The sequence below is a fragment of the Lontra canadensis genome, unplaced genomic scaffold, assembly GCF_010015895.1.
Source record: "Lontra canadensis isolate GAN:19392208 unplaced genomic scaffold, GSC_riverotter_1.0 scaffold63, whole genome shotgun sequence".
In the NCBI taxonomy this organism is placed as follows: Eukaryota; Metazoa; Chordata; class Mammalia; order Carnivora; family Mustelidae; genus Lontra; species Lontra canadensis.
In genome coordinates, this window is record NW_022631057.1 from 11,659,341 (window position 1) to 11,685,464 (window position 26,124).

At 59.1% G+C, this 26,124-nt stretch overlaps 1 protein-coding gene and 1 long non-coding RNA gene across 5 annotated transcripts; one reads left to right on the plus strand and one right to left on the minus strand.

Annotated features, from left to right (window-relative positions):
- On the minus strand, window positions 1-1,805 carry LOC116879858. The gene is made up of 3 exons (XR_004385110.1): window positions 1,702-1,805; window positions 1,245-1,378; window positions 1-522 (listed from the first exon to the last, which is right to left on the minus strand). It is a non-coding gene; the product is annotated as an uncharacterized LOC116879858 (long non-coding RNA).
- CDK18 (cyclin dependent kinase 18) lies at window positions 1,720-26,124 on the plus strand. 4 transcript variants are annotated; one of them, XM_032878441.1, is made up of 17 exons: window positions 13,673-13,697; window positions 14,095-14,277; window positions 17,386-17,535; window positions 17,692-17,831; window positions 18,402-18,527; window positions 19,351-19,407; window positions 20,244-20,358; window positions 20,548-20,642; window positions 20,863-20,925; window positions 21,597-21,720; window positions 21,834-21,954; window positions 22,747-22,844; window positions 23,073-23,178; window positions 23,316-23,358; window positions 24,008-24,098; window positions 24,426-24,503; window positions 25,282-26,124. In XM_032878441.1, the coding sequence occupies exons 1-17, from the start codon at window positions 13,688-13,690 to the stop codon at window positions 25,314-25,316; spliced, it is 1,635 nt and encodes a 544-aa protein (XP_032734332.1). In that variant the 5' UTR covers window positions 13,673-13,687; the 3' UTR covers window positions 25,317-26,124. The 4 variants fall into 4 exon arrangements, with proteins under 4 accessions (XP_032734334.1, XP_032734332.1, XP_032734333.1 ...); XM_032878440.1 differs by lacking the exon at window positions 13,673-13,697 and adding an exon at window positions 15,291-15,450 and having other exon boundaries at window positions 13,837-14,277; XM_032878443.1 differs by lacking the exons at window positions 13,673-13,697; window positions 14,095-14,277 and adding an exon at window positions 1,720-1,826 and having other exon boundaries at window positions 25,282-26,123.

A 26,124-nucleotide genomic window follows, 5' to 3' on the forward strand; every position in this document is an offset into this window, starting at 1 on the left:
AAACTTTTGTTGAAACTTCTTGACCTCATCCATTCCCCTGATTCCTTGAAACTCTACCCTTTTGTCCATTTTCTTGAATCCTCTAATAACCACAGTTCCTTAGCCATAGCCCTCTCCCCTGCCCTCCCTGTCCTTTCCTGCCTCTGTGCCTCCCGTGTTGTTATTATTATACACGTGGATTATGGAGCCCTGCAGCCTGCTGTCCCCAAAGCCTGGAGGTTCTGGATCCACCCAATCTTTGTACCCCTTCAAGCACTAGGCAGATCTCTTTTTCTAGAGGGCATGTGCCCAGGAAATCTGCATGCCTTGGTAGAGAAAACAGAGGTAGCGGAGTTGGGAGGCCCTTTGTGGGGTGCCCCTGTGGACCAGCCAAAAGTCACTCTCTTGGAAGCACCCGGGGTCTTTCTTCTTTCTGCATCTCCAGCGCTCCTGGAGTCTCCAGTGCTCCCGCGTTGCAGGACTGATGTGGGCTGGTGGCGGAGGGCAGGCGGTGGTCCTGAGAGAGGGACCTCAGACCCGTGGCTTCCAGAAAGGAAACAAATCCATGCTGTGGACCACCCACCTCAAGACACACTCCCCCACACCCCATGAAGACACCCAGACTTCAGGGGTCATGTCCACCAGCAAGGCAGAGGACACAGACCTCTCTGGTTTGCTGCCCGTATGATCTGATGCCACCCCCCTCTCCTCACAGTCTTCAGGAGGTAGCGGGGCTGGGCAGGGCCCAGATGGGGCCACTGTGACCTTCCCTGCTTCCCAGTCTCCCTTAGACCCCTGAAGTTGGATGGTGTGGCCTTTGGCCTGGGTCCTAGTTGTGGTTTGCCACTAACTCTTTGTGGGACGTTGGGCCAGTCCGATCTTCCTGGGCCTCAATTTCCCCTTCTGTAAAATGAAAGCCGGACTAGCACTAGCTATTCTGTAAGGTTTCTTGGATGATTCTCTGTTGGCCTGTGGGATTTAATTCCAAAAGGACAAACTGAATTATCCTTCAGGGTAGGAAGTTGGGGGTGATGGCTAATGGCAAAGCTTCATGGAGGCCCAGAGAGGTGGAGTCTACCAGGTGGGAGCTTGGTCCCAAAAGGTAAGTGACAAGTCCCACTGGGCTGGGCCAAGGGAGAACCCCAGGGCCACTGCTGCAAAAACACTAAAGTCCACGATGGCCAACAGGACTGGCCTGGGCGCATTAGCGCCTGCGGTGCCCTGTGCTGGGATCCAGGATCAGACTCAGAAGGTGGGAAGGCTACCTTTAGAGAAAGGCACTGTCAGTAAATCACCCCTGGTGATCTGGCCCCAGTCCTGGGGTGCTCCGATCCAGAGGGGCTCAGCGCATAGTCAAGGCTCTCGGGGCCAGCCCCAGAAGGCCGGCAGACGCCCGGGCCTAGGAACGAAACCGGAAGAGGCTCTTGGACCCTGGTTCCCAGAGTGGGAGAAAGGGGTGGGCACCCGGGCAGAGGGAGCCCTGGGGATTGGCAGTGGCTGTGGGCAGGGCAGGAGGGACGGGGGAGGAGTCAACTTGTACACGTGAAAAACTCTGGCGGGGGCCGGGTTTTTCCCTTCCTCCTCCTCCTCCTCCTCCCCCTCCCTCCTCTTCCCCACTTTCCTCCACCCTCCCTTCCCCTCCCCTTCTCCCTCCTCCTCCTCCCTCTTCTTCTCCACCTCCTCCTCCAGCTCAGGTTGCAGCTTCTCTGGGGAGCCGCTCACCTTTCCGGAGCAGCCCCCAGCCCGGGCAGGGACCCCAGCAGGGCGCAGGGCACGGCGCCCAGCCCCGCGGCACCCCGGCTGTCGCGGGCGGGAGCCGGCGCGCCGCGGCCCCCAGGACACGCGCGGTGAGTCCCGCGGGCGACGCGCAGTGTCCGGAGGGCTGGGCGGGCGGCGCGCCGCGGGGAGGAAGGGGGCGGTCGGAGGAGGGGGCACCGCGGCGCCGGGGAAACCGAGCAAAGGTAAGCGGAGCGGCTCTTAAAGGCGCCGGTCTGCTTTTGCCCTGGGGCGGGAGGTTGGAGGGCTGTGCAGGAGCGCCGCTGCGAGATCGGAGATCACGAGGCGCGCTGGCTCGCGTGCTGGGGGTGGGCGATGCCCCGAGCAGGCCCCTCCCAAGTTCCAGGTGCGCGGGTTCACCTTCGCAGACCCCCCCCTCCCGACCCGGGAGTCTCCGCCGAGACTCACTCCGGCCCCCGGGCTCCCTGAACCCTAGGAAGCAAAGTTTATAACCCAGGTTCAGACCAGGCGCTTTCTCATCGCCCTTCCTTCTGGGAAGGGCAAGGGTCGGGAGTCTCCGGTGACGGGAGAACCCGCGCGAGTGTGGGGCCAGATCGCACCTTGAAGGGCTTTCTGGGCTCCGGTGAACTTTCCAGAGCGACAGGCTGGAGGGTGGGAGACTAGAGCCCTGGGGTGAAGGTGGAAGGATAGCGTGGGGGCGCTGGGGCCTCTGGGGATCGCTGCCTCTTCTCTGCCCCCCAGGAGACCACAGGGGCAGTGGCTCCCAGTCCGCAGCAGCAGTAAGCAAAGGGTTAATAGAGCCGTGGGGAAGGGCGTCTGGTGGCCTGTTGAGCTGTGCGGGTGAGCATTCGGCTGCGTGGGGGGCAGGGGATGGGTGGGGGGAGAGAGATGGGTCGGGGGAGAGAGATGGGTGGGGGGAGAGGACCGGGAGTCTGTAGGGGCTGGAGGCCTCCCTTCTCTCCGTGTTGGCAGCTGCAGGAGTTCCCCGAGCTGTCTGCAGGCCCTGTGGGCGTCGGGCTGTTCAGACAGTGACCGATTTTCTGTGCTGTAGGGTCAGCACCCTCCTAGGCACCAGCAGCCTCTTTAATGCTTGGTGAACCCTTTCTGGACAGCAGGAGTAAGAAAGTTAGAGCTGTGTGAGGGGTGGGGTATCAGCACCCCCAGAATCTCATCCCCAGGAATTGCTCTGCAGTTCCTCAACTGTGGCCTGGGCACTGTGACTCACTGCCAGCACCAGCTTGCCCTGCCCCCGACCCGGGCCAGGACCGTGTGAGATACAGGGGGCATCTCCCACTGGGCATGGGCACACAGCACATTCTGGGACACTGGGCCGGGGGCGCAGAATCCTGGAGGATGCTGGGAGGACTGGCTCACGGGCTCTGCCCGCCCCCACAGAGATCCTCTACCTTTAGTCTAGCCTTGGGAAGGGGCTGGGACACATGGCTTAGTGTCGAGGGGAGGCAAAGGTGGTTCGAGGCAACCCTGGCTTCTGGGTTCGGGTCTGCATCTTGAAGGCTCTCTAGAGAGAGGGTCACCTTGCCATAGCAAAGCTACTGGCTCGGATTACTCTCTCTGCCCCAGCCACCTCCTGTGTAGCCGAAGTGAGGCTGTCTTCCCCGCACCCCTGCAACCTCACCAGCCTGTTGGGTTCCTGGGATTCTCCCCACTGGCCGACCATGACCCTCCAGTAGAATGGATCCCTCCTTCTTCCCATATTTATGGGGGTTTCCAGAGCCAGAGTGGACTCAGTAAGCTACATCTGAATTCTGAATGCCTTGGTGGCTACCAGTTGGAGAGTATCTGCTGGGTTCCCAGCAGATACAGTAGACATTGCCATCCCGTTTTATAGATGGGAAAACAGAGGCTATGAGAGACCAACTTTCCCTCAGTCTCACATAAGCGGGATCCAACCCACTTCCATCTGAACCTGAGCTCCCTGCTGATAGTCCCTGCCCCATCTGGGGAGATCCTGTCCCGCTACGGAGTTCTCTGGCTTGACATCAGTCCCCAGGAGAAGGAAGGATGGGTGTGGTGCTCTGGGTAAGGAGGTTCCCGTTTGTTCTGTGCCAGGTAGAGCCAGGCTTTTCCGTGGGTCGCAGGAGAGGAGACACTAGATCCGAGGAACCTACAGCTAGGTTCTTGGTCTGAGCTCTCCTGGGATCCAGCCGCCTACCCGGGAAGCCACCCCCTGGGTCCCTGGGGTCATGATGCTGCCTTTTGGACCGCACTTAGTTTTCTCTGTAGACCCAGACTCTGTCATCTGTCAACGTGCCCCATGCTGTAGGGCAGGGCCTGGGTTGGTCTTCCTAGCTTCTATCCCAACTGTGCCTCTTTTTTGGTGGGGGTTACCCTCTTTGGGACTTTGGCCTCGCACCTCTATCCATCCCTCCCGATTCCTTTCCTTCCCTGAGTTTGAGACCTAAAGGGGAGGGAGAACCAGGGTCTTGTTGGAATCCGGGTCCAGAACATACTAGCTGAGTCCCCTCGCCCCCATCAGACACCTCCAAGCCTCAGTTTCCTGGTCTCTGAAATGGGAATCCTTGTAGGTCGGGTGGTTAGATGAACGAAATGAAATAACACACAGTGCCTGGCATGTAGCAGATGCTCAGGGACTGTTAGCTGAATCGTGCATGGTTATTTGGGAAGGAAATTTCCCAGTTATCACCCCATGCCTGGCTCTGGGGTAGAGACCGAGGCAGGCTTTCCTAATCCCAGCAGGCTGGGCCCTAAGCATCTTCCCTGCTCTTCCAGCCTGGGGAGGAAGGGGTGGCTGGAAACCTGCCAGGAGGGGACCAGGAATCTGTGTTGTGGGGACTCTGCCCTCTAGTTTCTAGCATGAGTGAAGTGGGCACTGGAAGCTAGGAATCCAGCAGTCTCTGGCCAGGCCTCTTTGCCTTGGGGTAAAAAGACCCTCGCTCCCTCCTTCATTAATTGCTGTCCCTTTTCTCCTCTGTCGTCTGTGAGGGAGTGGCTGGCCTGGGTCCAAACTTATCTGATTAGTGTCACCTCGTTCCTTGGGAACAAGTCACATTTCTCTTCTGTAGCCCCGAGTCCTACCACCACCCCTTCTGTCGCCAACCCTGGACCCTTTGCCTTTGCCCCTGCCATCAGGTGCTGAGTGGGCGGCTTGCCATCTCGGGAGGGTGGAGCTCCTCAGGGCTGGGCTTGTCTTGTCCTGGCCCCCACAGCTGTGTGCCTTTCCCTGGAACCCAGCTCTAAGGCCGGGCTAACAGCAGTTCGGGCCAGGGCCTGGGGCCCGGGATCCCCACAGAGCTGGGGGCTGGGCCCGGCAGGAGCTGGCCAGGGGTGCCGCAGCCGATCAAGAAGGGGGAACGCTGTAGGCGTGTCTCAGCCAGGACTCCTGTCTGAAGGAGAGCCCATCTGCTTCTGAAATCTGCAGTTATATCTGCAGGGGAGGAGGGACCAGGAGGCAAGTGTGAGGACTGGCCTGCAACCAGAAGGGGTCTTGAAGCTCCTTGCAGACACAAGTGTCCCTGGTGAGTCAGGGCCCCCCTGGGTAAGAAGACATGGGCCAGAACTTTTGAAGGAACGGTGGTGAGACCCTCTTTCTTGGAACTGTGGACTGGGGTCTCACCCTGTGCTGCCTCCCCGCCTACCAACATTAAATTGAGTCTGCCTTCAAATTAGAGGGGTGGGGACAGGCAAGGAGACTCTGTGATGGCCAGCTGGGGCGTTCCTTCATTTATATGCGAGCGCTCGCCTTCTGTCCAGCATGGGGGGCGGTTTGGCGACTTCGGAGTGGGCTCCGGTCCTGCCCCTGCTGTGGCGTGAGGTGCTTCCGGTGCAGGACCTCGTTCATCCAAGCCTTGGATTTCTCCGTGAGAAAACGGGGAGAGTGGGAGCATTACAGATGCTGCGAGGACGACAGTGAGACCCTGGCCACCACACTCCTGGCTTTTTGCCTCACCTCGTGTCGTTCGCGAGGGCTGGTGGCTGTCCGAGTCCCTGGGCCACACGTGGCAGTTCTCAGTAGCTTGACTTCTGCTCTGTCCCTGTAGAAACCACAGCTTAGGCCTCACATAGGGGAAGGGGCTATCCTTAAAACGTTTCCACTCTCCCTCCTTCCAAGGACCTTCTGTGCTTTATAGTTATGGTGGTAAGCTCTGACAAAACTCCAGAATGATTTCTCTCTTTACACCCTTGCCTCCCTCAAGAAGCCTACACTTTCTTGCCTTTGTGGGGCCGGGGGTTGAGGGGGAGGTCCCTTCAGGAGCCAGGGCTGCTTCTCTCCTCTGGCCCCAGCAAAGGAGACCCTTGCTGGGGGACCAGGCCCTGCTCTGTCCTTTCCCGGGTTGCGGTAGGATCCAGTGCCTGGTAGCAGGTAGGAGACAGGTCTTGTACCCAAGGTTTCACTCATCACGTCAGCAGTGCTGGGTCCCCAGACCACCTCTGCCACTCGGGCATGGGATGAGGCCAGAGAAGGGGTCCAAGAGCCCCTCCCTATACTGGCAGTACCTGGCAGTACCCCCACTGTGGCTGGGCCGGGTGCCCTGCTCTGTGCGGAGGCCGTAGCTGAGATTGCTTCTTCCCAAGGTAGGGTGGTCCTTGGGTGGGCTTGCCCGGGGGCCTCTGGGCAGGTCCTCGAAGTCCCCGAAGGAGCAAAGAGAGCATTGAAGTCCCAGTCACAGGCCCTCGGCTCTGGTCTCAGCTCTGCCTCTTCAGGCTGCATGGCCTGAGGCGGGTCATCCCCTTGGCTGGGTCTTGCCTTCTTCTCCTGAAAAATGAGGGCACAGACCAAGGGATTTCTAAAGCTCCGTCCAAGACGACTGGTTTGTGGTTCCAGCTTTTGCCAGTCCTGCTGCTGAGGTGAGATGTGCTCTGGGACTCCGGGAGGGACCCCGCCTTCCGTTCTTTTAAACCCGGGAGCCCAGACAAGGGCTTCCCCCAGCCAAGGCCTGCCGTGGCTCAGATGACTGAGGAACCCCTGGGAGGCCTCCTCGTGTCAGATAAGAGGAGAAAAGAACCTCCCGAGGGAGTGGGTGCTGGATTCAAACCCTGTGCAGACGCCGAGTGCTCAGGGGCACGCCTCCGGGAGTGAGGGCACGTGAGCCAAGAATGGTTGGTACGGTTTTAAACAGTTGGGGAAAATTCAAAAGAAGGAAAAGAAAAATACTCCGTGCCACTGAAAATGATATAAAATTCAGATTTTTGCGTCCACACGTTAAAGTTGACCGGAAGACAGCCCCACTCGTTTGTGTCCATCCTGTCTTCGGGCACTTTCTACAAAGGGCGGGGGTGGGGGGGGTTGCGGTGGTATGATTGCAGCTGAGACCGTATGACCCCCAAAGCCGAAAATATTGACTATCTGGCCTTTTACAGAACAAGCGTGCCAATCCCTGTTCGAGATAATTATAGTCCTCCCCAGGCTTGCACTAAAGAGTTTTGGAATCTCAATCTAAAAATACTTTTCTTTTCATTTAAAAAGAAGTGTTACTTCTTTTAACATAAGCAGCGAGTGGCCATTATGCAAGTATTGGAGGAAGCAAGTAAGCAAAAAAGGAGATATTAGAGTCACTCCCGGTTCTGCCACCCAGAGAGACCTGCTGTTAGTCATTTATCTTGTATCTGTCTGGAATGTATGCAGTGTCCGTGTTTATAAGCGTGAGTCTCCAGCGTGTGGATACCTAGCCTGCACCGAGCGTCACAATTGTACATGTCGGCCCTCCTCGCTTGAAAACACATCTCAAACTGTCTGCTCCCTCCAGACCCAGTGAGGTTTATCCTGGTGTGTCACAACCCCTGGGGATGTCCAGACAGCTGGGCAGGGAATCCTTCAGACCTGCTTATTGCCACTCGGGGGCTTGCTGGGGCCAGAGCTCTGGGTCTGGGAGTCATCAGCACGAGGCTGGCGGTTTCCACCACGGGAGAGCATGAGGTCACCAGGAAGAGTGCTCAGAGGGGAAGAACCGGAGGGCCATGGCCCGAGAGGGAACTCTGGGGAGTGCCAGCTTTGAGAGACAGGTAGAGGAAGTGAGTCTGAGAGATGGGGGAGGGAGAGGGAAGCAGGAGGAGAGCCAGGAGGCCAGGGGAGGGGAAGATAGGGCGTGGAGCTTAGGACAGTGGCTGCCCACCACCCCCCCGCACCCCCAGCAGGTACCTGTGGCATGAGTGAGTGAATAGGAGAAACCAGCACCTTCCCCGAGGAGCCTGGGCTCTGGGTAGCAGGTGCCACTGAAGGGGGCATTTAGAGAACAGCTGAACGAGGGGGAGATGTTCAGAGGTTTCTCAGAGGGGGCCTTGGAGGCAGGGAGGAGTGGGAGGTGGTCTGGGCCAAGGCGGCTACCTGGGCCCAGCCTGGTGGGAGGGAAGCCATGAGGAGGCCAGCTTGCCCTAAAGGTTGGAGCATATTGGTGGGGGTCCTGTTGGAACGCGGGCCAGACTGGAGCGGGTGGGGGGTGCTGGGAGCGGACTAAAAATAGGACTGCAGGCTGGAAAAGCTCCCCTCCCGCCCTCCCTGCTCCTGAGACTGAGAGGTCCCCAGGGATGCCAGCACTGGAAGTTAACAAAGATCCCATGACGACCACCGAGAAAGCTGGCTTCTTGCATGGCCTAGGGGGAGCTAGAGCGTGGGCGAACTTGGTCCGCCATATTTCTCCTCCTTTTCATTGGGTGGAAGATGGTGGGCACCAGCCCCGGGGCTTAAGCAAATGGTGAGGAGACAGGTGTGAACTGTTTCCTTTGGGACTGACCTCAGAAAAGGTTCCAGACTTTGGGATTTCACAAACGCTGATCGAGGTGGCTGAGGGACCTCCTGTGAGGGTCTAAAGCAGAACCTGCGAAAAGGAGCAAGGAAACGGTTTCTTCTGCCTGGGAGGGAAGGCGGGCCTAGTCTGGAGGCAGGGTGATGTGGGGATGGGTTTTGCCTTTACTGCCCCTTGCTGCAGCCTCTGGTCTAGAATGTTCTGCACGGCCAGGACCAGAGCTGGTGGGAGGGCACCTTGTTCCATCTTATCATTTGCAAATCCAGAGCCTCCCCAAAGACTGCAGACCAGAATTAGCTAGGTCTGAAAAAGGGTCAAGAAAAAAAAAAAAGCAGAAGATGATAAATGGGCCTCCGTTCCTTGAGCCTTAGGAAGCCAAAGGGAGCAACAGAGTGAGCATCAGCAGGGCTGATGTGGGGCTAGAATTGGACATTCAGGGGGTCAGGAGAAGTCAACTGTAGGGGTCAAGGCCAAGGTCTGTCCCACGTAGTGCACCTGACCTGTGAGGTCCTAGGAATCTGCCCCCGAGGGAATGGGAACCCCTGAGGAAGGCCTCAGGGCCCTGTCAAATCCCCTCTCCACAAGCCCGTAGACCCCAGCTCAGTGGTGTTTGGTGGGAACCTAGCATTAGGACTTTCCCCATCCCCAGTCCGTCCCTCGCTGTGGGTCATCTGCCCAAGAGGAGACCTCCACAGACCTCGCTGAGGGAGTCGCTGCCCAGCAGGCAGCTTCCCCTGTGCCTCAGTGGTGCCCCCCCCCCCCCCCCCCGCACCACCACCATCAGAGCCAAGAGCGGCCCGGGAAGGTGGGTTAGGTCACAGCTAAGGCTTCAAGTCCAGAAGGCAACTGACAGTTCCTGGCTGCTCTCTGGTCTCCAGGTAGCCCCTAGAACTCGGGACTCACAGCTTTCAGATACTCTCGGTGGCCATTGAGGGTTCGCTCAGTGCCAGTCCTGGGGGTGTAATGATGGGTCAGACTCAGTCCTTGCTGTTAACGTGCTCGCAGGCAAACCAGTGGGTTAGACAAATGAACAGGGACACCTGCAAGCCAGGCACTCTGCTTGAGAATGTCCAGGATGCCATAGGCTGGCGCCAGTGGGCTTTCAGACCAGGGGAGAAGCGACAGTCCTCACAGAAGGCCTCTTGGAAGAGGTCGTGCCTTTCTCCAGCCTTGAAGATGTGGGCACTTGACTGGGTTTCTCCAGTCTCTGGCCCACCAGTCCCGCTGTTCCAGAGAACCAAGGATGTCTGGGGTCTTGGGCTGGTTCTCTGGACTGCAGGCCTTGCTCTGCTTGCCCAGGAAGAGGGCAGGGCTGGGCCCACCCCAGGTGTGCTCAGGACCCACCTACTAGGTATGGAGCTGGCCTCGTGAGATAAACCTGGAAATGGGCCTTGGCCGGATGAAAGGAGGAAGAGAACCAGCGTATACCGCCTTTGTCCTCAATGGGCCTCGTATGTATGTGGAGGAAAGAGTTTTAAATAAACCTTTGGGGCTCAGTGGCCTGTGGCCTCACTCATTCGAGTAAGGCACTGGGCAAACAGCTCATCGAAACCCTGCTCTCATCCTGGAGGGCGTCACAGTCAGGTGAGAAAGGTACGCAAGCTGGTTTAGGAGTGACAAGGAGGAAGCGTCCCAATTGTGGTCACAGGTGGTTCTGCGGAGGAAGTGACACTTGAGTTTGGACGTCGTCTTACTAAGGGAACAATGAGGAAGGGCGTCCCTGGCCAAATGAGCGGCACGTGCAAAGCTGTGGGGCACGAGTGCGGTTTACTCTGGGAACAACAAGTGCACCCCATAAAACTGGACCCTCCAGGGAGCGGTGAGAGCCGAGACTCGAGAAGGAGACAGATCAAAACACAAGAGGCCCAGTCTGCTGGGCCCTGGAGTTTGGACTTTTGTCTGAGGGCATTGTCAGGTTGAAGGATTTTAAAGACGGGAGTGACATCGTCCGAAAGCAGCCAAGAAAGTTAAGTCTGGGAGTCTCTTGACAGTTGGATCGGGGATTAAATATTCTCCCCATTTGGCAGACTGGGAAACCGAGGCATGGGGTGTTTTCCCAGGTCACGGTGCTGGTGAGTGGGAAAGCTGACATTTCTCCCATATTCCAAGCAGCAGAGAATTCTGGAGCGCAGGCCTGGCCAGCACGTGGCCCTCCCTCTAGGATGCTCCCATCAGGTAGGACCCTGCAGGGGTACCTTTGCTGGAAGAGCAGGGGCGTCCCAGAGCCTCAGACACTTGCCCTCCTTCCATGCTTCCTGCAGGTCAGCCCTGCATGCTCCCGGAAGGCCTTCCCCGCCTGCTTCCTGCATTCCCAGCAGAGGCAGTGGGAAGCACTTGTTCACTGGCCGGCTGCAGGCCTCTCTCTGGCCACCCAGGAGGCCCCAGGCTCCCAGCATCTCCTCCAGGCCGAGCTGGCACAGGGCGAGGTCAGTGATGAGGCCCCCCGGGGCTGCTGCTGCTGACTGCCCCTGTGGTTTGTCGCAGGGAAACCAAGGCCCCCTGGGCCGGGTCAGCTGCAGGATGAAGGAAGAGATGCTATCTTACAGGGCTCCCCGAGGCTTGGTTCTCCCTGGGAGGAGGGAGTGTCTCTGAAGTCCCAGCTTATGACGTCTGCAAGCTCGGTCAGCCGTGGCCTCTTGTTCTTTTGAAACCCGCCCAAAGGCCCAAAGTGGCAGAGTGACTGAGATGGGGGGCGGGGCAGGGAGAGGGTGGCAGAGGGTGTCCTGGCCAGTGATCAGCCTTTGAGACCAAGGCTCAGCCCCTCTAGGCTCCCGAGAGTGGGCAGTTGTGAGTTAGAGCCTCAGGCCCTGCCCCTGGGCCCTCAGAGACTGAGACAGGGGGACTTGGAGAAGCACCTGACTCGTTCCTGGAGCCCAGAAGGTGCTCACCGTGGGCCTGTGTGATGTCTGTCAGCAGCACCAGGCCGATGGAGCAGAGTGGCCCCAGAGACAGAGGCATGAAAAGTCCTCGCCAGAGCCAGGGAGAGGATGTGATCTCCCAGCCGCCTGGTGGCCCTGGGGGTCGGGGAAGCCTTGCCAGACCCCCGGCCTGAGCTGGCCTAAATGTGGGCGTGGGTACCGGTACTGGAGCTGAGCTTGGGTTGTGGGAAGCGGGGAGACCATAGCCTTTGGAGGCAGGAGGCTCAATTGAAGGACCTTGGGTGCAGGCTGTGAATTGGGGCTTCATTCAGGGAGGAGGGAAAGGGCTTCTCAGAGGGGTTTGCTTGAGAGAGGCTTCTCAGAGCCTGGCTCCCTGGAGGTTAGGGGAGGAATCCGGCTGCTGCCCTCCATACCTCCTTCCGGGAGGGAAAGGCTGCCCAGCTTCCCTGGAGGCTCTGCCAACCTCCTCCTCTGCCTCCGGAGTCTCGCTGGCAGGGCCTGGCAGGTGGCCCGGTCCTGGAGCAGGTAGGGCTGGGACCTGGTAGAGGCTGTCCTGGGGGCAGCCGGCTGTGTCCGCCCTCCCTGGACACTGGGCCTGGGGGCTGGCCCGGCCTGCTCTGGGGAGCTTTCTCCCTTGCAAGGACCGGGGCTGAGAGCGGGGCTGAGAGCAGTCAGCTGGGAGGCTGGGGTCCTCTGCCCTGTCAGTCTAAGTCGGCATTGGGGGAGACCCTGCCCGCCTGGTCTTTCCCTCTTAGTCGGGTGCCTCGGGACTGCCCGGTTTCCTGCGCTTTTCCATCGGGGGGTCCCTTATATGCTGTAAGGAGGTCTGTGAAGAACATGTTTCCTGTGTTATCGGGGGCCTCCTTTCCGGCACATCTTTGCGTCTGAGCCGGAGCTTGCGAGAGGAGGAGGGAAGTATTCTCCTCGTGCTAGGGCTGTGTCATGTTAGCTCACCCGGCATCTGCGCTCAGATGTCTGATGGACATGAAACACTGGCCCCAAACCCAGTTTCTGGTCTTGCCTCCTGAACCTGTGCTCCAGCATTCCCCGTGTCCAGCGGTGGCCACTCCATCCTCCCAGGTGCTCCAGCCAGAGCCCCTCAGGGTCTTGCTCGACTCCTCGCTGACACCCCGTTCTGCAAATCCCTTGGGCTCTACCTGCAAAATATAACCAAATGCCAGACGCTTCCACTGTTCCCACACTGCTCTCAGCCACCACCTTCTGTCACCTGGATCTCTCCAGTAGCCTCCCGATAGGCTCCCTGCTTCCTTCCTTGCCCACACAATCTGTTCTCAACACAGTAGCCAGAGGAAGCCTGTTGAAATCTAAGTGGGACCACATCCTGCAGCTGCTGAAACTCTCCTGTTCCCTGTGGGGGCCCATACGGTCTGCTCTGTGCTCCCCTAAGGCCTCCTCTGCACTCCTCTATGGCTTCCTCTGCAGCCACACTGCTGTTCCTAGAGCATACCAAGTTCACTTCTGCCTCAGGACCTTTGCACCTCCTGTTCCTGCACTGATCTGCTTCCCCTGGATTCCACATGACTAACTCCCTTGCTTACAACTCCTTGGAATTCTTCCTGAGATGTCACATTCCCAGGGAGACCTTCCCGACACCCTGTTTCAAATTGCAACATCCTACCCTCCCCACCCCCATCCTTCTCTGCTGCTTTCTTTTGCACCTGTCACCATCTAACTTCCTGTGCAGGTTATGTATTTATTTTCTTGTCTCTGCTGCTCCCCACCATTCAAATAGAAGTGCCACGAGGGCAGAAATTATGTCTGATTCTTTCATACGTGGATTCTCAGGGTCTACAACAGTGCCTGGCATGTGATTCTGTTAATAGCTACTTGCCAACTGAAGGACTGGCGCCAAAGCTCGGAGACATTATTTACCCTAAGTGCCACCCTCCAGCCCTGCAGAGGGTGGCACCAGAATATGAATTTGGCTTTTAATTCGGGGTGGGGGTGGAGGAGACTTGGAGGAGACCCGGAAGTGGAAACAGCTCTTACAGCCTAGGCCCCAGGGAAGGGCAGGGTGGGGAGGGCTCCCGTTAGGAGAAGCAGGGAGCAACGTGGTCACGGAGTTTGGGCCCTTACTAACAAGCAGGAAATTGCTGTATGGTTTTGAGCAAGTCGGGTCTCATCTGGGAGCCTCAGTGTCCTCCCCGGGGCAGCAAGGGGATGGAGCGGTGGGTCTGTAAGTGCTTCTCCTGCTGCGGCTCCTCGTGTTCAGTCCTTTCTCACCGGGCACATGGTGGCCTCTGGGCAAGTGTCAGCTCTCTCCGGGCCTGGCTCCTCCCTCTCCTGGGCCACCCGCTGCTCTGACACCAGCAGGAAGTTCTGGGCTGGTCGGTGTGTGCCCGGGAGGAAATGACAGGAGGTAAGCTGGGAACTCCTGGCTTACCTGGCAGGCGGGCAGGAGGGAAGGGCTGGTTGCGGGGTCTGCTTGTGGGGAGGGGGCAGGTCTGTGCCCATGGTTCCCGAGGGGGCCTTTTCCCCTACGACACCTCCCCGGCCAGCCCGGCCAGACCAGCATCCCTGGATGCCCAGCTCCCTCTTCCCCTGGCACCAGTTGCACGAGGACAGCCCCAGATGGCTCCCTGGCCTGGGGACAAAGGCCACACTGTGCCCGGCCTGGGGCTGGCCTCAGGCTGGGTCACACTGAGCCATTCTGTCCCCAGATGGGGGTGAGGGGCAGACAGCAACAAGGTGACAGGCCTTTTTCCTGTCTCCCTTCCCCATTGACCCCCCAAAATTGAAGAGCTGATTCTCTCCAGGGAAAAGTGACAGAGGCATCTTATGTCTTGAGCCAGGGGACAACAGAGAGCATTCACGACTCGGTCTGCCCTGTCACACCCAAGACCCTGCTGGGTTCAATGCCCCGATTGTCCCCAGCAGAGCAAGGCGTCCACTCTCTGCTGTGGTCACCACCCCTGCCGCCTGCCTTGCTGTCGCCATCAGTAAGTCCATCCTTACATCTGACCTCCATCCCTGTCCTGCTCCAGGGAATACTGCTTCCTCTGGGTCTCTCAAGTGGGTGGCAGATAGCCGGTCTCCATCGCTCTGATCGCCTGGCCCTGCGTTCCTGCTTGAGATGCCGTCTCAGCTTCGCCCTCCTTCTAGCTCCCCAGCCCACCCTCCATCGCACCCCAGGCCCCAGCTGGTGGCCCCTTGCTCCTAACGGAGCTGAGGGGGACGGCAGGAACAGGTGCCACTCAGGGCTGGTTCTCTTTTGTTTTGCAGAAATCGAGGGTCTCCCTCCTAGAAGGCTTCTGATGAGCCCCCCTCCCCCACAGGCAAGAGCAAGGGTATAAGATTTATGGCAGCTACTGGTGGATTCCTGAACACAAACCCAACATGCCATCCCATAAATCCCAGACGGCAGGACGGCTTTATGGGGGAGCCCTGTTTTTAGAAGGGGGCGTGCCTACTGCCTCTTGGCAGAGCTCAGACCTAAAGGAGCCAAGTGCCTGGCTCCCCCCATCGCCCTAGGCTAACCATGACCGAGATGGAACATCAGTCTGCAGGGCAGATGTTTCTTCCCCTTCTGGGTTGTGGGGTGTTGGGAAAGGGGGGGGGCTCTGCTGCTCCACTCAGCCTGACGTCTGCCTTCCTTCTTCCCAGCTCGGAGGATACCGTGTCTCAGCACAGTAGGGCAATCTGGAATCCTGGGTGAATTACCATCCCTTACCCAGACCTCAGATGCTTCTCACCAAGGCTCCAGATCACTAAGAATGCTTTTTTTTTTTTTTTTTTTAAGATTTTATTTATCTATTTGTCAGAGAGCGTGGGGGGCACAAATAGGGGAGAGTGGCAGGCGGAGGGAGGAATGGGCTCCTTGCTTAGCAGGAAGCCTGATGGGGGACTCAATCCCAACACCCTGGGATCATGACCTGAGCTGAAGACAGATGTTTAACTGACTGAGCTCCTCAGGTGCCCGGGGATGCTTTTTAAAAAAAATTCATTTTCACAGTCACCGTCTTCAGTTCCAGAATCTGACAGGGAGACCCAGGAATCTGAATTTTTAAAAATCCTCCCTGGTGCTACTGAGGTTCAACAACTCTGTAGACAACTGACCTGTCCAGTGGGGACATCTCCACTCTCCTGTCCTGCTGGGAAATGTCCGGCAACGGGTAGGGCACATCTAGGTCCCCCTGTCCCTGGAACCCATGTGCGGCCACTGTCACGAAGCTTCTGTTAGGGGACACGCTCTGGCCCCCGGCCGCCTGCACACGGCAGGATAAGGCAGGGTGAGTGCCCGCTGGGAGCTTCACGTCTGTCTGTGTGTCCTGTAGACGGCAGGCCTGTGAGCGCAGGGGGCCAGGAAGGAGAGGCGGAGGCTGGCGGGCAGGAATGAGCTTAGGGACAGGGACTCAGGAAAGTCCGAGGTGTTGGGCTTTGCCAAGGAAGCTGGAAGAAGAGCTTCGGATGCCTTCTTAGAGGGGGCATCAGGAGCCCCTGAGTTCCTGGAGAACAGGGACCACACTCACTCCCCATGTGACTACATGTGACCCAGCACGTAGTAGCTACTCGGTCCTCACCTGTCTGAACTGAACCTAGGGCGACTCTGGGGCCCAGGGACAGAGATGGCTCTGCCATGCCAACCTGAGGGAGGAGGGCCTGGCTGCCACCCCCCTTCATCTCTGTGCTCAGAGCTGCTGCAGGTAGCTGCCCCGGGAGTGTGGGGGCAGCCAGGAGCCTGCTGGCCCAGGGAAGAGCCCTCTCCGGGCTGGCTGAGGACAGAGGATGACAGTGAAGCAAAGCGAACATGTTCTGACCCAGAACCCCTTAAACCAGGAGGACTCAGAAGGGGTCTTTGGCCTCAGATTACCAGCTAGTGATTGGGAAAGGGCTGTGCCTGGCTGTTCAGGTAAAAGCTGGGAGGGGGTGCGGGGTGGCCCCTCTCCCATCACAGGACTGGCCCTGGATGCCTTCTTGGCCAGTGTCGGTGGGGCGCTTGGGACGCCTCTTGGTCCTCTGTTCACCAGGGAGGTGTGGGCCGAGCAGGACCAGGGGCAGCTGCACAGAGAACTTAGGACATCATGGAGGGCAGTGGCGGGGTGGGGGGTGGTGGTGACTGGAGAGGCAGGTGGGTTTTCAGGGCCAGATACGGAAGGAGGAGTGTGCAGGAAGAGGCAGTCTAACTGAGTGGACAGCAGGGTACCCCCTCATTCACAGAGCACGAGGGCTGGGGAGCCCCGGGAGGGAATACTTTCTGGCTCGGGAAGGGGCCTTGAGGGGAACAGAGCAGCCCACCCTTCCCTGCGCTATGTTCTCTGCAGCGTGGACACTCTGCCCCCTCAGGGCTCTGGCATGAGAGGGCCTCAGCCTCCTGTCCCTGGGGCCCTCTTTTTCCCGCAAGCTTCTGTGTTTCCCCTGAGACCTTCAGCTGCTCCTGACCTCCCACATTTCAGCTGGAGAGACGGCACTGGGCCAGCTCAGAGGCACATGTCCCCTCCCTTGTCCCTTCTCCTTTCCTGCCTCCCCGAGGCCTAGGACATGCCAGAGAGGGACCTCAAGGTGTCAGTGTGAGGCTGAAGTGGGGTTTGGACCAGACTCTGTCATGAGGCCGCGGGCTGAGCTGGGTTCAGCCGCTGGGCGTCAGTAAGACTTACTGGCTGTTGACATACTCAGGCTCTTACACACAAGTTGGTGAAGAGCTATTGGCCCGAGTTCTGGTCCCCTCCCTGCCACTCCAGGCCTCTTTGGAGAATTCTCTAGACCTCCAGCAGCTCAAAGGTCTGGCCCTGGTGAGGCCCCCAGGATCTTGCTGGCACGTCATACCGCTATTAGGCCGCAGTTTGCTACACTGATTAGTCCATAGTGTGACTACCTCCCCAGGCACAGGGGTGGGGGGCGGGGGAGGGGTGGTGGTGGGGGAGCGGGATTCTCAGGGAGGGAGAGGGCTACGTCCTGGAATCTCGGTGAAGGCCTTCCGAGGTGCAGGCCTCAGAGCTCGATGGGCCAGTGGAGACCCAGACCCAGAATTCGCATCTGCTGTCAGCCCGGCCTCATGCCTTGTTCTCACCCACTCTGCCCCCAACCCCACCGCCCCCCCCCCGTCTCAGGCCCCACCGCCCGGGCCCCGCTGACCATGAACAAGATGAAGAACTTCAAGCGTCGTCTCTCCTTGTCCGTGCCGCGCACCGAGACCATCGAGGAGTCCTTGGCCGAGTTCACAGAGCAGTTCAACCAGCTCCACAACCGGCGCAATGAGGGTGAGGGGTCCGGTCGCCCCCCTGCCCCGCCCTGGCCCTCCCTGACCCGGCCCTCATGGCTGGGGGAGGACAGAGGTGGGAGGCAGTCTCCCTTCCCCCCACCCCCAGCCCCAGGGCGGAGGGGCAGGGTGGGCAGCTGACGCCTCCCCCTCTCAGACCTGCAGCTTGGGCCTCTTGGCAGAGACCCCCAGCCGGAGTCCAGCACCTTCTCCCCGACGGACAGTGGGGAGGACCCTGGGCAGCTGTCCCCCGGCATGCAGTACCGGCGGCAAAACCAGCGCCGCTTCTCCATGGAGGTGAGGGGCAATGGGCTCTCCCCCGGGGACCCGGCAACAGTATATGCCCAAGGAGGGTGGCCGCCTGGGACCCCGACTTCATGGATTCACATCCCAGCTCTGCTGTCGGTCATCTCTGTCACCTGTCTCAACCTCTGCATACCAGTCTCCTTGTGTTAAAATGGTCATCGGGAAGATTAAGCAAGTTAATATATGCCAAGTACCTAGAGCAATCCTGGTACATAGGAGGCTAGACAACTTGACTACTGTTCTTATGACTCGTAGGCATGGACCCACGTATGAGAAAAATAGGCTTCTTATCCGTTGGAATCTCATTCTTTAGATGGTTATACTGCAGCCCAGAGAGGGGAAAGGAACCTCCTGAGGTCACACAGCAACTCCTGCGTGTTCACATATGTCTCTGAGCGCATCTTTGAAGCAGCTTTGAGCCTGGGGTCACAGCCTGTGGTTTGGCCCTGCTGGGGTTGCTCTACAGGGGAAAGCCAGGTCCTGGGTGATGAGTGAGGGTCCCACAGCACGAGGTAACCTGGAGCAAGCACAGGTGTCCCCCTCTTATCCTGGCCACTGCAGGACATCAGTAAGAGGCTGTCTCTGCCCATGGACATCCGCCTACCCCAGGAATTCCTGCAGAAGCTACAGCTGGAGAGTCCGGACCTACCCAAGCCGCTCAGCCGCATGTCCCGCCGAGCATCCTTGGTGAGTCCTAAGAGGGTCAGGGGAGACCCAGCTTGGACACATCAGATGGGGTTTGCCTGGCCCCGCGGAGTCCTGCAGCAGTTTGTGGGCCTCTGGCGCCACCTGCTGGTCTCAGCTGATTCGCAAGCTTGTAGTCCTTGGTCAGCGACGTCCATTCCCCTAGGTGAGTCCCACCAGGGCTGGAGCAGAGCCCCTAGCCCTCTCTGGGCCCCCACGGTTTCCACTGCGGTGAGACCCCTAGACCAGCTGGCATGTGCTTTCCGGTCACGGCTGCTTATCATATTTCCTTGGGAACCCCTTGCAAAACATGGACTCTGGCCCCCCACTCCAGATACCTACAGAGTCAGACTCCGGGTAGTGGGGCCCAGGAAACTCCGTTGCTAAGGGTCGGGTACCACTGACCTAGAGGAAGTATGCTGATGAGAGAGACTGCTGGGGAGGCGGGTTCTGAACTGGACACTTGAGGTACAGTGGGGAACAAGGCAGGTTCTGCCCACGAGGCTCTAGTGGTCTGAGCATGGTGGAGACGGATAGGTTTTGAAGGTGCGTGGCAATCCCAGGTGCCTGGGCCCTGACTCCGCCCCCTCCACTGCCAGGGGAGGAAGAAACTCATACTTCCAAGGGCTCCTTCCTTTATCATGGGGACAGGGGAGAGACCAAGAGGCAGGACTTGTGGCTGCACTCATCCGTGCTAGGCTCTGTTGTTCCCTCTCCCTGATGGGGGTCTCATTCCCTTCCCTCCTGGAGGCTGGCTGGGGGGGTGTCATGCACGTCGGGCTGTGTGGCCTTCACACTCACAGGACCCTGTGTCTTTCCCTCTCAGTCAGATATCGGCTTTGGAAAACTGGAAACGTATGTGAAACTGGACAAACTGGGGGAGGTAAGAGGCTGGGCAGGGCGGTGAGGAGCAGGGACAGGCTCTCCCGTGCTGCCCTGTCTTGCCTTATTGCCCCTGCCCCGTGGAGACATACCATCTTGGCCATCCAATCTGGCCCAGCCTTTTGCAGGCGTTGAGGGGGGCCCGAGTCCTGGAGGAAGGCATGAGGATGGCGTGGGGCCCGTGGGCTCTGGGCATAATCCAGTTTGTCTGTTTTTCCTGCAACTATTTCTCTGGGTTTGAATCCTGTCTCTGCCATTTACTAACTCTGTGGCCTTGGGCCAGTTATGTGACCGCTCTGTGCTTTTTTTTTTTTTTTTTTTTCTCTGTCAAATGGAGATGCGATGGCTGTGTGTCCTAGGGCTGTCGCGAGGGCGGGCTCGGTTACTATAATAAGCTTGCATGCTCGCTTACACTGTGCCTGGCGCAGGGGCCGCCCGGTGGGCTGTTAGCTGTCTCTGTTACCACTGCGCCCCGCTTTGTGGCAGGGCCTTCGGGCAGCCAGAGGTTTACAGACAGGAGGAAGACACAGCCGTCTCCCTCCAGGAACCCAGAGAGGAGACCTACCTGTAAACATCAACATAAGGAAGAACAAAACTGGCGTTCTAACAGAAGGGCGCCTCACCTGCTGGGGGCTCACGGGAAGGACGGTTCATTCGGAACAGGGAGGAGGGAGGGACGGAGTCAGAGAGAGATGGGCCTTGGAGCAAACATGAATTTCAGTGAAAGGAGAAGAAGGGGGAAGGGCACAGCCCAAGCAGACACACAAAGAGGAGGGCGCTGGACAGAGGAGTGTGCACCCTGAGTGTGGCCGGCGCTGTGGGGGTTCTCGTCCCCAGGGAACCTATGCCACGGTCTTCAAAGGGCGCAGCAAGCTGACGGAGAACCTCGTGGCCCTGAAGGAGATCCGGCTGGAGCACGAGGAGGGGGCACCTTGCACGGCCATCCGAGAGGGTACAGCACCCTAGGGTCCTGAGCTCCTGGGGGCTCTGGGAGGAGGGCTTCATTGACATGAGCCGCAGTGGGAGCCTCGGGGCAGAAGGTCATTGCCGGAGTGGGGTCTGCTAGGGGCTGATCCCAGGAAGAGAGGGTGTGAGCGGTGTGTGGAGCCACAGGGACCCAGGCAGGCCTGTCACCCCACAGTGTCTCTCCTGAGGAACCTAAAGCATGCCAATATTGTGACCCTGCATGACCTCATCCACACGGAGCGGTCTCTCACCCTGGTGTTTGAGTACCTGGTGAGTTGGGCTGGAGCTAGCAGCTTCTCTCCTCTGCGGTGGGGCGTGGGGGCGGGGTGGGGGGCAACCCAGGCCTTGTTCTAGAATCAGGTTCTCAGATGCTCCCATACAGGAGTAGGCCTGGGGGTGTAAGGGCAGCTCAGAGCCTGGGCCCTGCCCAGGGAGGAGCTTCCGGCTAGAGGTCAAGACAGGTCAGGGCTGAGCAGGCTCTGTGTTGCAGGACAGTGACCTGAAGCAGTATCTGGACCACTGCGGAAACCTCATGAGCATGCACAATGTCAAGGTGAGGGCCTCCGTAAGGGCCGCCTGCCCCCGGGTGCCCCATTTCGGTCCCCATCTGTTCTCAAGCCCAACACAGGCACCGTTCTTACCACCAGGGGCTCAGCTGCGAGGTTGCTCAGACCTTCCAAGGTATGAGGGCGTGCAAAGTCAATGCCATTCAGGGAATCCCAGGAACTGTGCTAACACCCTCCCCCCCCCAGTGCAGACACGCACCCTCTGCCACCATCTAGCCGATGATACAAAATTCCCTCTCCAACTCTGAGCATGTTTTCCATCTGTAAAATGGGTATATGGATGAAAGGAGGCTTGTGGAGAAGCTTGAAGGGAGGAAAGACCCCTTCTGGCCATTGTGAGAGAACCAAGTGCATGGCTCCCCACTCCGGTGGGCTTCCTGGCCCTGTGTGGTGCCCCCTCAGCTCCCGGCCACACAATGCTCTGGCCTCCAGCACCCTGCTGACTCCTCCACACACCTGGGGCCCTCCTCTGTGGATGGGACTCCCTTGGATGCATGGAGCCCAGGAGGGGGCTCAGTGCGGGTGGTGAACCAGCGTAGCTCCCCAGGGACCTCACTGCACCCCCCCCCACCCCAGCCCTAGGGCAGAAACATAGATTCTCGCAGATGTGACACACCTGCCTTCCACTGCTTACCTTTCTCATCCCCTCCTCCCTCAGATTTTCATGTTCCAGCTGCTCCGGGGCCTTGCCTACTGCCACCGCCGCAAAATCCTGCACCGAGACCTGAAGCCGCAGAACCTGCTCATTAGCGAGAGGGGGGAGCTGAAGCTGGCTGACTTCGGTGAGGGCCGGGCCCGCCGGGGCCAGGGGGCGGGTCCCCAACGGTCTTCGCCGGAGGGGGGGTGTGGGTGGGGGGCAGGGAGCTGGGAGGCTCAGTGACCCGTCCATCCCCAGGGCTGGCGCGGGCCAAGTCAGTGCCCACGAAGACCTACTCCAATGAGGTGGTGACCCTGTGGTACAGGCCTCCTGATGTGCTGCTGGGGTCTACCGAGTACTCCACCCCCATTGATATGTGGTGAGTGAGCTGTGGGACCAGGGCCAGGGGGCTTCCCACACCTCCACATTCCCTTTTGCTGCCTCAAGGCCCTCTGCCAAGAACTGCCTAACCTCCTTTGACTAGAAGCCATGTGACCTCCTCCTGAAGTAACCGGATGGGAAAGAATTAAGTCTGGACTCCGTTAGCGTTCCCGGGTCTCTAAGTAGACCCTCCCCGGCTCTGCTTCTGAAATACTGCTGCAGGGATCCCTGGGAGGTTCCCAGAGGGTGCGGGAGGGCCACCACCGTAAATACGACGAATCTTCCCCAAGCATCAGTTCTACTGAAAATTTTGGAAAGGATCTATTATTTGTGTGTGTGTGTTAAAATTAACATGCATATGATTTGGTGTAGAATGAAGAAAAAATCAGCCCAATTTTAAAGCTGAAACCCAGGTTTCTGATTAATGCCACTGTGTTCTATGCCCCGGGGTCCCCAAGAGAGTGGATTTGCAGACTCGCCTCTTCCGTGGGACAGAGTCTGAGATAGCGCTGCTTGAGAAACTGCTACGAGGGTGCAGACCCAAACTCTATGGGGTGAGGGGAGAGGTTAAAGCGTCCTAGAGCCCAGAGGAGCCCCCAAAAGAGGCCCCAGTGGCGGATGCAGCTGGGCTAGCCTCCGCTGTCCTGGGCCGCCCACCCCAGAGCCAGGACCCTTGGAGCCACGATGGCAGGATGGCAGGGCGTCCTTGGTGTCCTGGTGGAAGAGCCCTAGGAAGGGCGGGTGCGAAGAGGCCCGGCCTGACGCCGCCCCTGCCCATTGCTCCCCGCAGGGGCGTGGGCTGCATCCACTACGAGATGGCCACGGGGAGGCCCCTCTTCCCCGGCTCCACGGTCAAGGAGGAGCTGCACCTCATCTTCCGACTCCTCGGTCAGTCTCCGGCCGCTCCCACCCTATCGCCACCAGGGGGCGCCAGAACTGCGTCCAGTCCAGGCTCACATAGGGACTGGGAAGAGGGGCTCCCACTCGCTCTCCACGGGGCAGCGACCCCTGTGGCCTTCGCCATTGCCTGCCCCCACCTCCTTCATTGCACCCTTCCCAGTCGCCCGTGGCCCTGGCCCCTCACTGTGCGCTTCCCATGCCTTCTCATCTCCCCAGGGACCCCTACGGAAGAGACGTGGCCCGGCGTGATGGCCCTGTCCGAGTTCAGAGCCTACAACTTCCCGCGGTACCTCCCGCAGCCACTCATCAGCCATGCTCCCAGGTAGCCCTGCTGCCCCACACCTTCTCTGCTGGTCTTGGCCCGGGCTGTCCCTCCTGGAGGTGGGGGACCCCTCCTTGGCCCCCAGCCCCCCAGTCCCCCAACCAGGCCAGGCCTGTGCCAGTTCCTTCCTCCTGCAGGTTGGACACAGATGGCATCCACCTTCTGACCAGCCTCCTCCTGGTGAGTGTGCCCCCAGCGGGGCCCAGGGACAGGCAGCCTGAAGGCCCGAGACCCCACCTGGGCCCTCCACCCGCCTCTGAGCTCACAGCACACACCCTCCCCCATATTCCACCCCATCCCCATACCCCCAGCCCCCGCCCCCAGCACTGGTTCCCACACAGAGGTGGGAGTGGGCGCACTCTGAACTCAAACGCAGTTCAAACCCTCTTACTATGTAGCCTTGGGCAAGTTCTAGAACTTTCCTGAGCTTCCATTTCCTCCATTGCAAAGAGGGATTGATAATTCATGTTTCCTAAGCTGGTCGCAAGGACACACTGAGATAATGGAACACAGTTAGTGTGGGACCTGCCTTAAAGGAAGCACACAGTAAAGGGGAGTTGTTGGTATTACGTGTTAGTATTGCTATTATTAATGTTATGATCCCAAGAGGAGGTCACTCAGGAAGTCCCATTTCTGGTTTTCTCTTGGTGGCTGGAGATCTGGGAGCTGAGCCCGGAGACTGCCTCAGCCTGGCTTGGAGGGGGAGGCTGGCAGCAGACCCCGCGGGCCCCCCTCATGTTGGCCATCTAACTCAGTGTAGGAGTTGCTGCACTGAGGGGTCCCCAGAGTCCCCCAGCCAGGGCCCCATAGCCCACCCTGTACCTTTCAGTACGAATCCAAGAGTCGCCTGGCAGCAGAGGCAGCCCTGAACCACCCCTACTTCCGGTCTCTGGGAGAGCGTGTGCACCAGCTTGAAGACAGTGAGTGAGGGGAGGTTTGGGGAGGGACCAGGGTCACCTCAGAGCCAAAGAAATGGGGCGGCAGGTGTGGGTAGAAGAGCTGGAGCAAAGAGGCCGGAGGCCCCCAGCGCAGCCAAGCTGCTTGGGCACAGGACTTCCCCTCCTTGGGTTCCCGACTGTAACTAAGGGCAAAACTGTGGGATCTAAGAAGCTGCCTGAAAGGCCCAGTTAGGTGTTCCTGGGGCAGTCTTGAATGAAGGGGTTCCCCAGCCAGAGGGCCCTCGGTGAGTGTGGGGGCTCCCCCCAGGGGCTCGGCCCTCTCCCTACCTTTCTCCTCTCTCCCCACAGCGGCGTCCATCTTCTCCCTGAAGGAGATCCAGCTCCAGAAGGACCCGGGCTATCGGGGCCTGGCCTTCCAGCAGCCAGGTAGGGGCTCGAGCCTTCCCCGCCCCCGCCCCTTATTAGAAGAGACCAGGACAGGCTGCTCCTCCCTCTTGAAGAACAGAGTGGGCAGTCAGCATGGCCTCCCCACAACGTTGGCCTCCCTTTGGGGGGCCCAGGGAGAGCAGGGAAGGGACTGGTTTCCCTATCTCCTGCCCAGGCTTCCTCTCACAGCGTGTCCCTTGTCAGCCCCAACACGGCATCTGACGGAGCCCTGAGGAAGGTGCACGATCTCTGGGCTACATTCTGTCTGCAAACCCACCTCCGTTCTGGGTTCTCTCTATTCTGGAATTCTCCACAATTCCATTCTAGAATTCTCCCACCTCCATTCTGGGAGAATGTCTCTAGAACAGCTGATGGCCTCAGATGTGACAAGTACAGTATTACCCTTTGAAGTAGGTATTTTGTGTGTGTGTGATTTTAAGTAATCTTTACACCCGATGTGGGGCTCCAACTCATGACCCCAAGATCACACATCACGGGCTCTACTGACAGAGCCAGCCAGGAGCCCTGAGATAGATACTATTCGTGGTCCCCGTTTCATCATCACATTCATTGACACGGGGAGGTGAGGACAGTTTCACACAGCTGGTCAGTAACAGGGATGGGATTTGAACCCAGAACCGACTGGCTTCCAGGAGCATGCTTTTGCTAGCCCTGTCAGAGTAGCCCCCCAGGTTGCCCTTCCGCCTGGTCCCTGGGGCACCCTGCTGCCCAGCCCCCTCTCTGCAGCCACACCCCCACCCCCCACTCTGTTCTCCAGGCCGAGGGAAGAGCCGGCGGCAGAGCATCTTCTGAGCCGGGCCCACCCTGCTGCAGCCCCAGGGACGAAAGACGAGAGTTCTCGGAGAGCACGAGGACGGACAGGAGGGGGCCTGCATGGCCCTGGGAGGACTGAGGAACAAGGGCTAATGGCCGGCCCAGAAGACTTCTTGGCAGCCCTGCTGGCCACGGCTGTTTCCTCTTCCTGCTTCCCACATGCCTCCCCTGTGGCCTTCTCCTCGACACCCACCCCTCTGTCGCTGGCCCCGGAGCTGGGCCTGAGCTGCTTTCCTGGGAGGAGATGAGGGGCAGGGAGGGACCACCGACCCTTTCCCACCCCGAGGTGCTTGGGCACCAGTGTAGGACCCACATGGACGGGAGAATCCGGGTGCCCGGCTGAGCAGGGTGCACTGAATGTGGGTCCTACCATAGCTCCTGCCAGGGGCTGCCTGGCACACGTCACTCTCTTTCTTCCCCTCTGAGAGCAGAAAGCGCAGGGCACTTGTCTGGGACTCTGGAATCCTGGGTGCTGTGGTGGGCGCCAAAACCCAGCCTCTACCTGGAGGGCAGGTGTCCCCAGAGCAGACCAGCCCTTCTCTACATCCTCAGCCTGTCCCCATTCCCTCTCCTGGCCAGAGGCCCCATATGCTGCTGGCTGCCCGGCTGAGTCCAGAGGCGGCCTGGTCCCACCAGCTGGCCCCTGCCCGCCCCCCAGCCTGAATGGGATTGCCTTAAATCGGCAGGGGGTAGAGCATCACTGCCCTTAGAGCTCTGACCCAAACTCCTACTTGTCCACCCTTCCCCAAGAGTGGCTCCTGCTTAACATGCCTGGGCCCTGAAAACC

Coding starts and splice junctions, on each gene's coding strand:
- CDK18 (XM_032878440.1), top strand. CDS start 14,194: ATGCCCCGATTGTCCCCAGCAGAGCAAGGCGTCCACTCTCTGCTGTGG. Junction 20,926..21,596: donor TGAGCATGCACAATGTCAAG/GTGAGGGCCTCC, acceptor CTCCTCCCTCAG/ATTTTCATGTTCCAGCTGCT. Junction 23,359..24,007: donor TTCTGACCAGCCTCCTCCTG/GTGAGTGTGCCC, acceptor TGTACCTTTCAG/TACGAATCCAAGAGTCGCCT.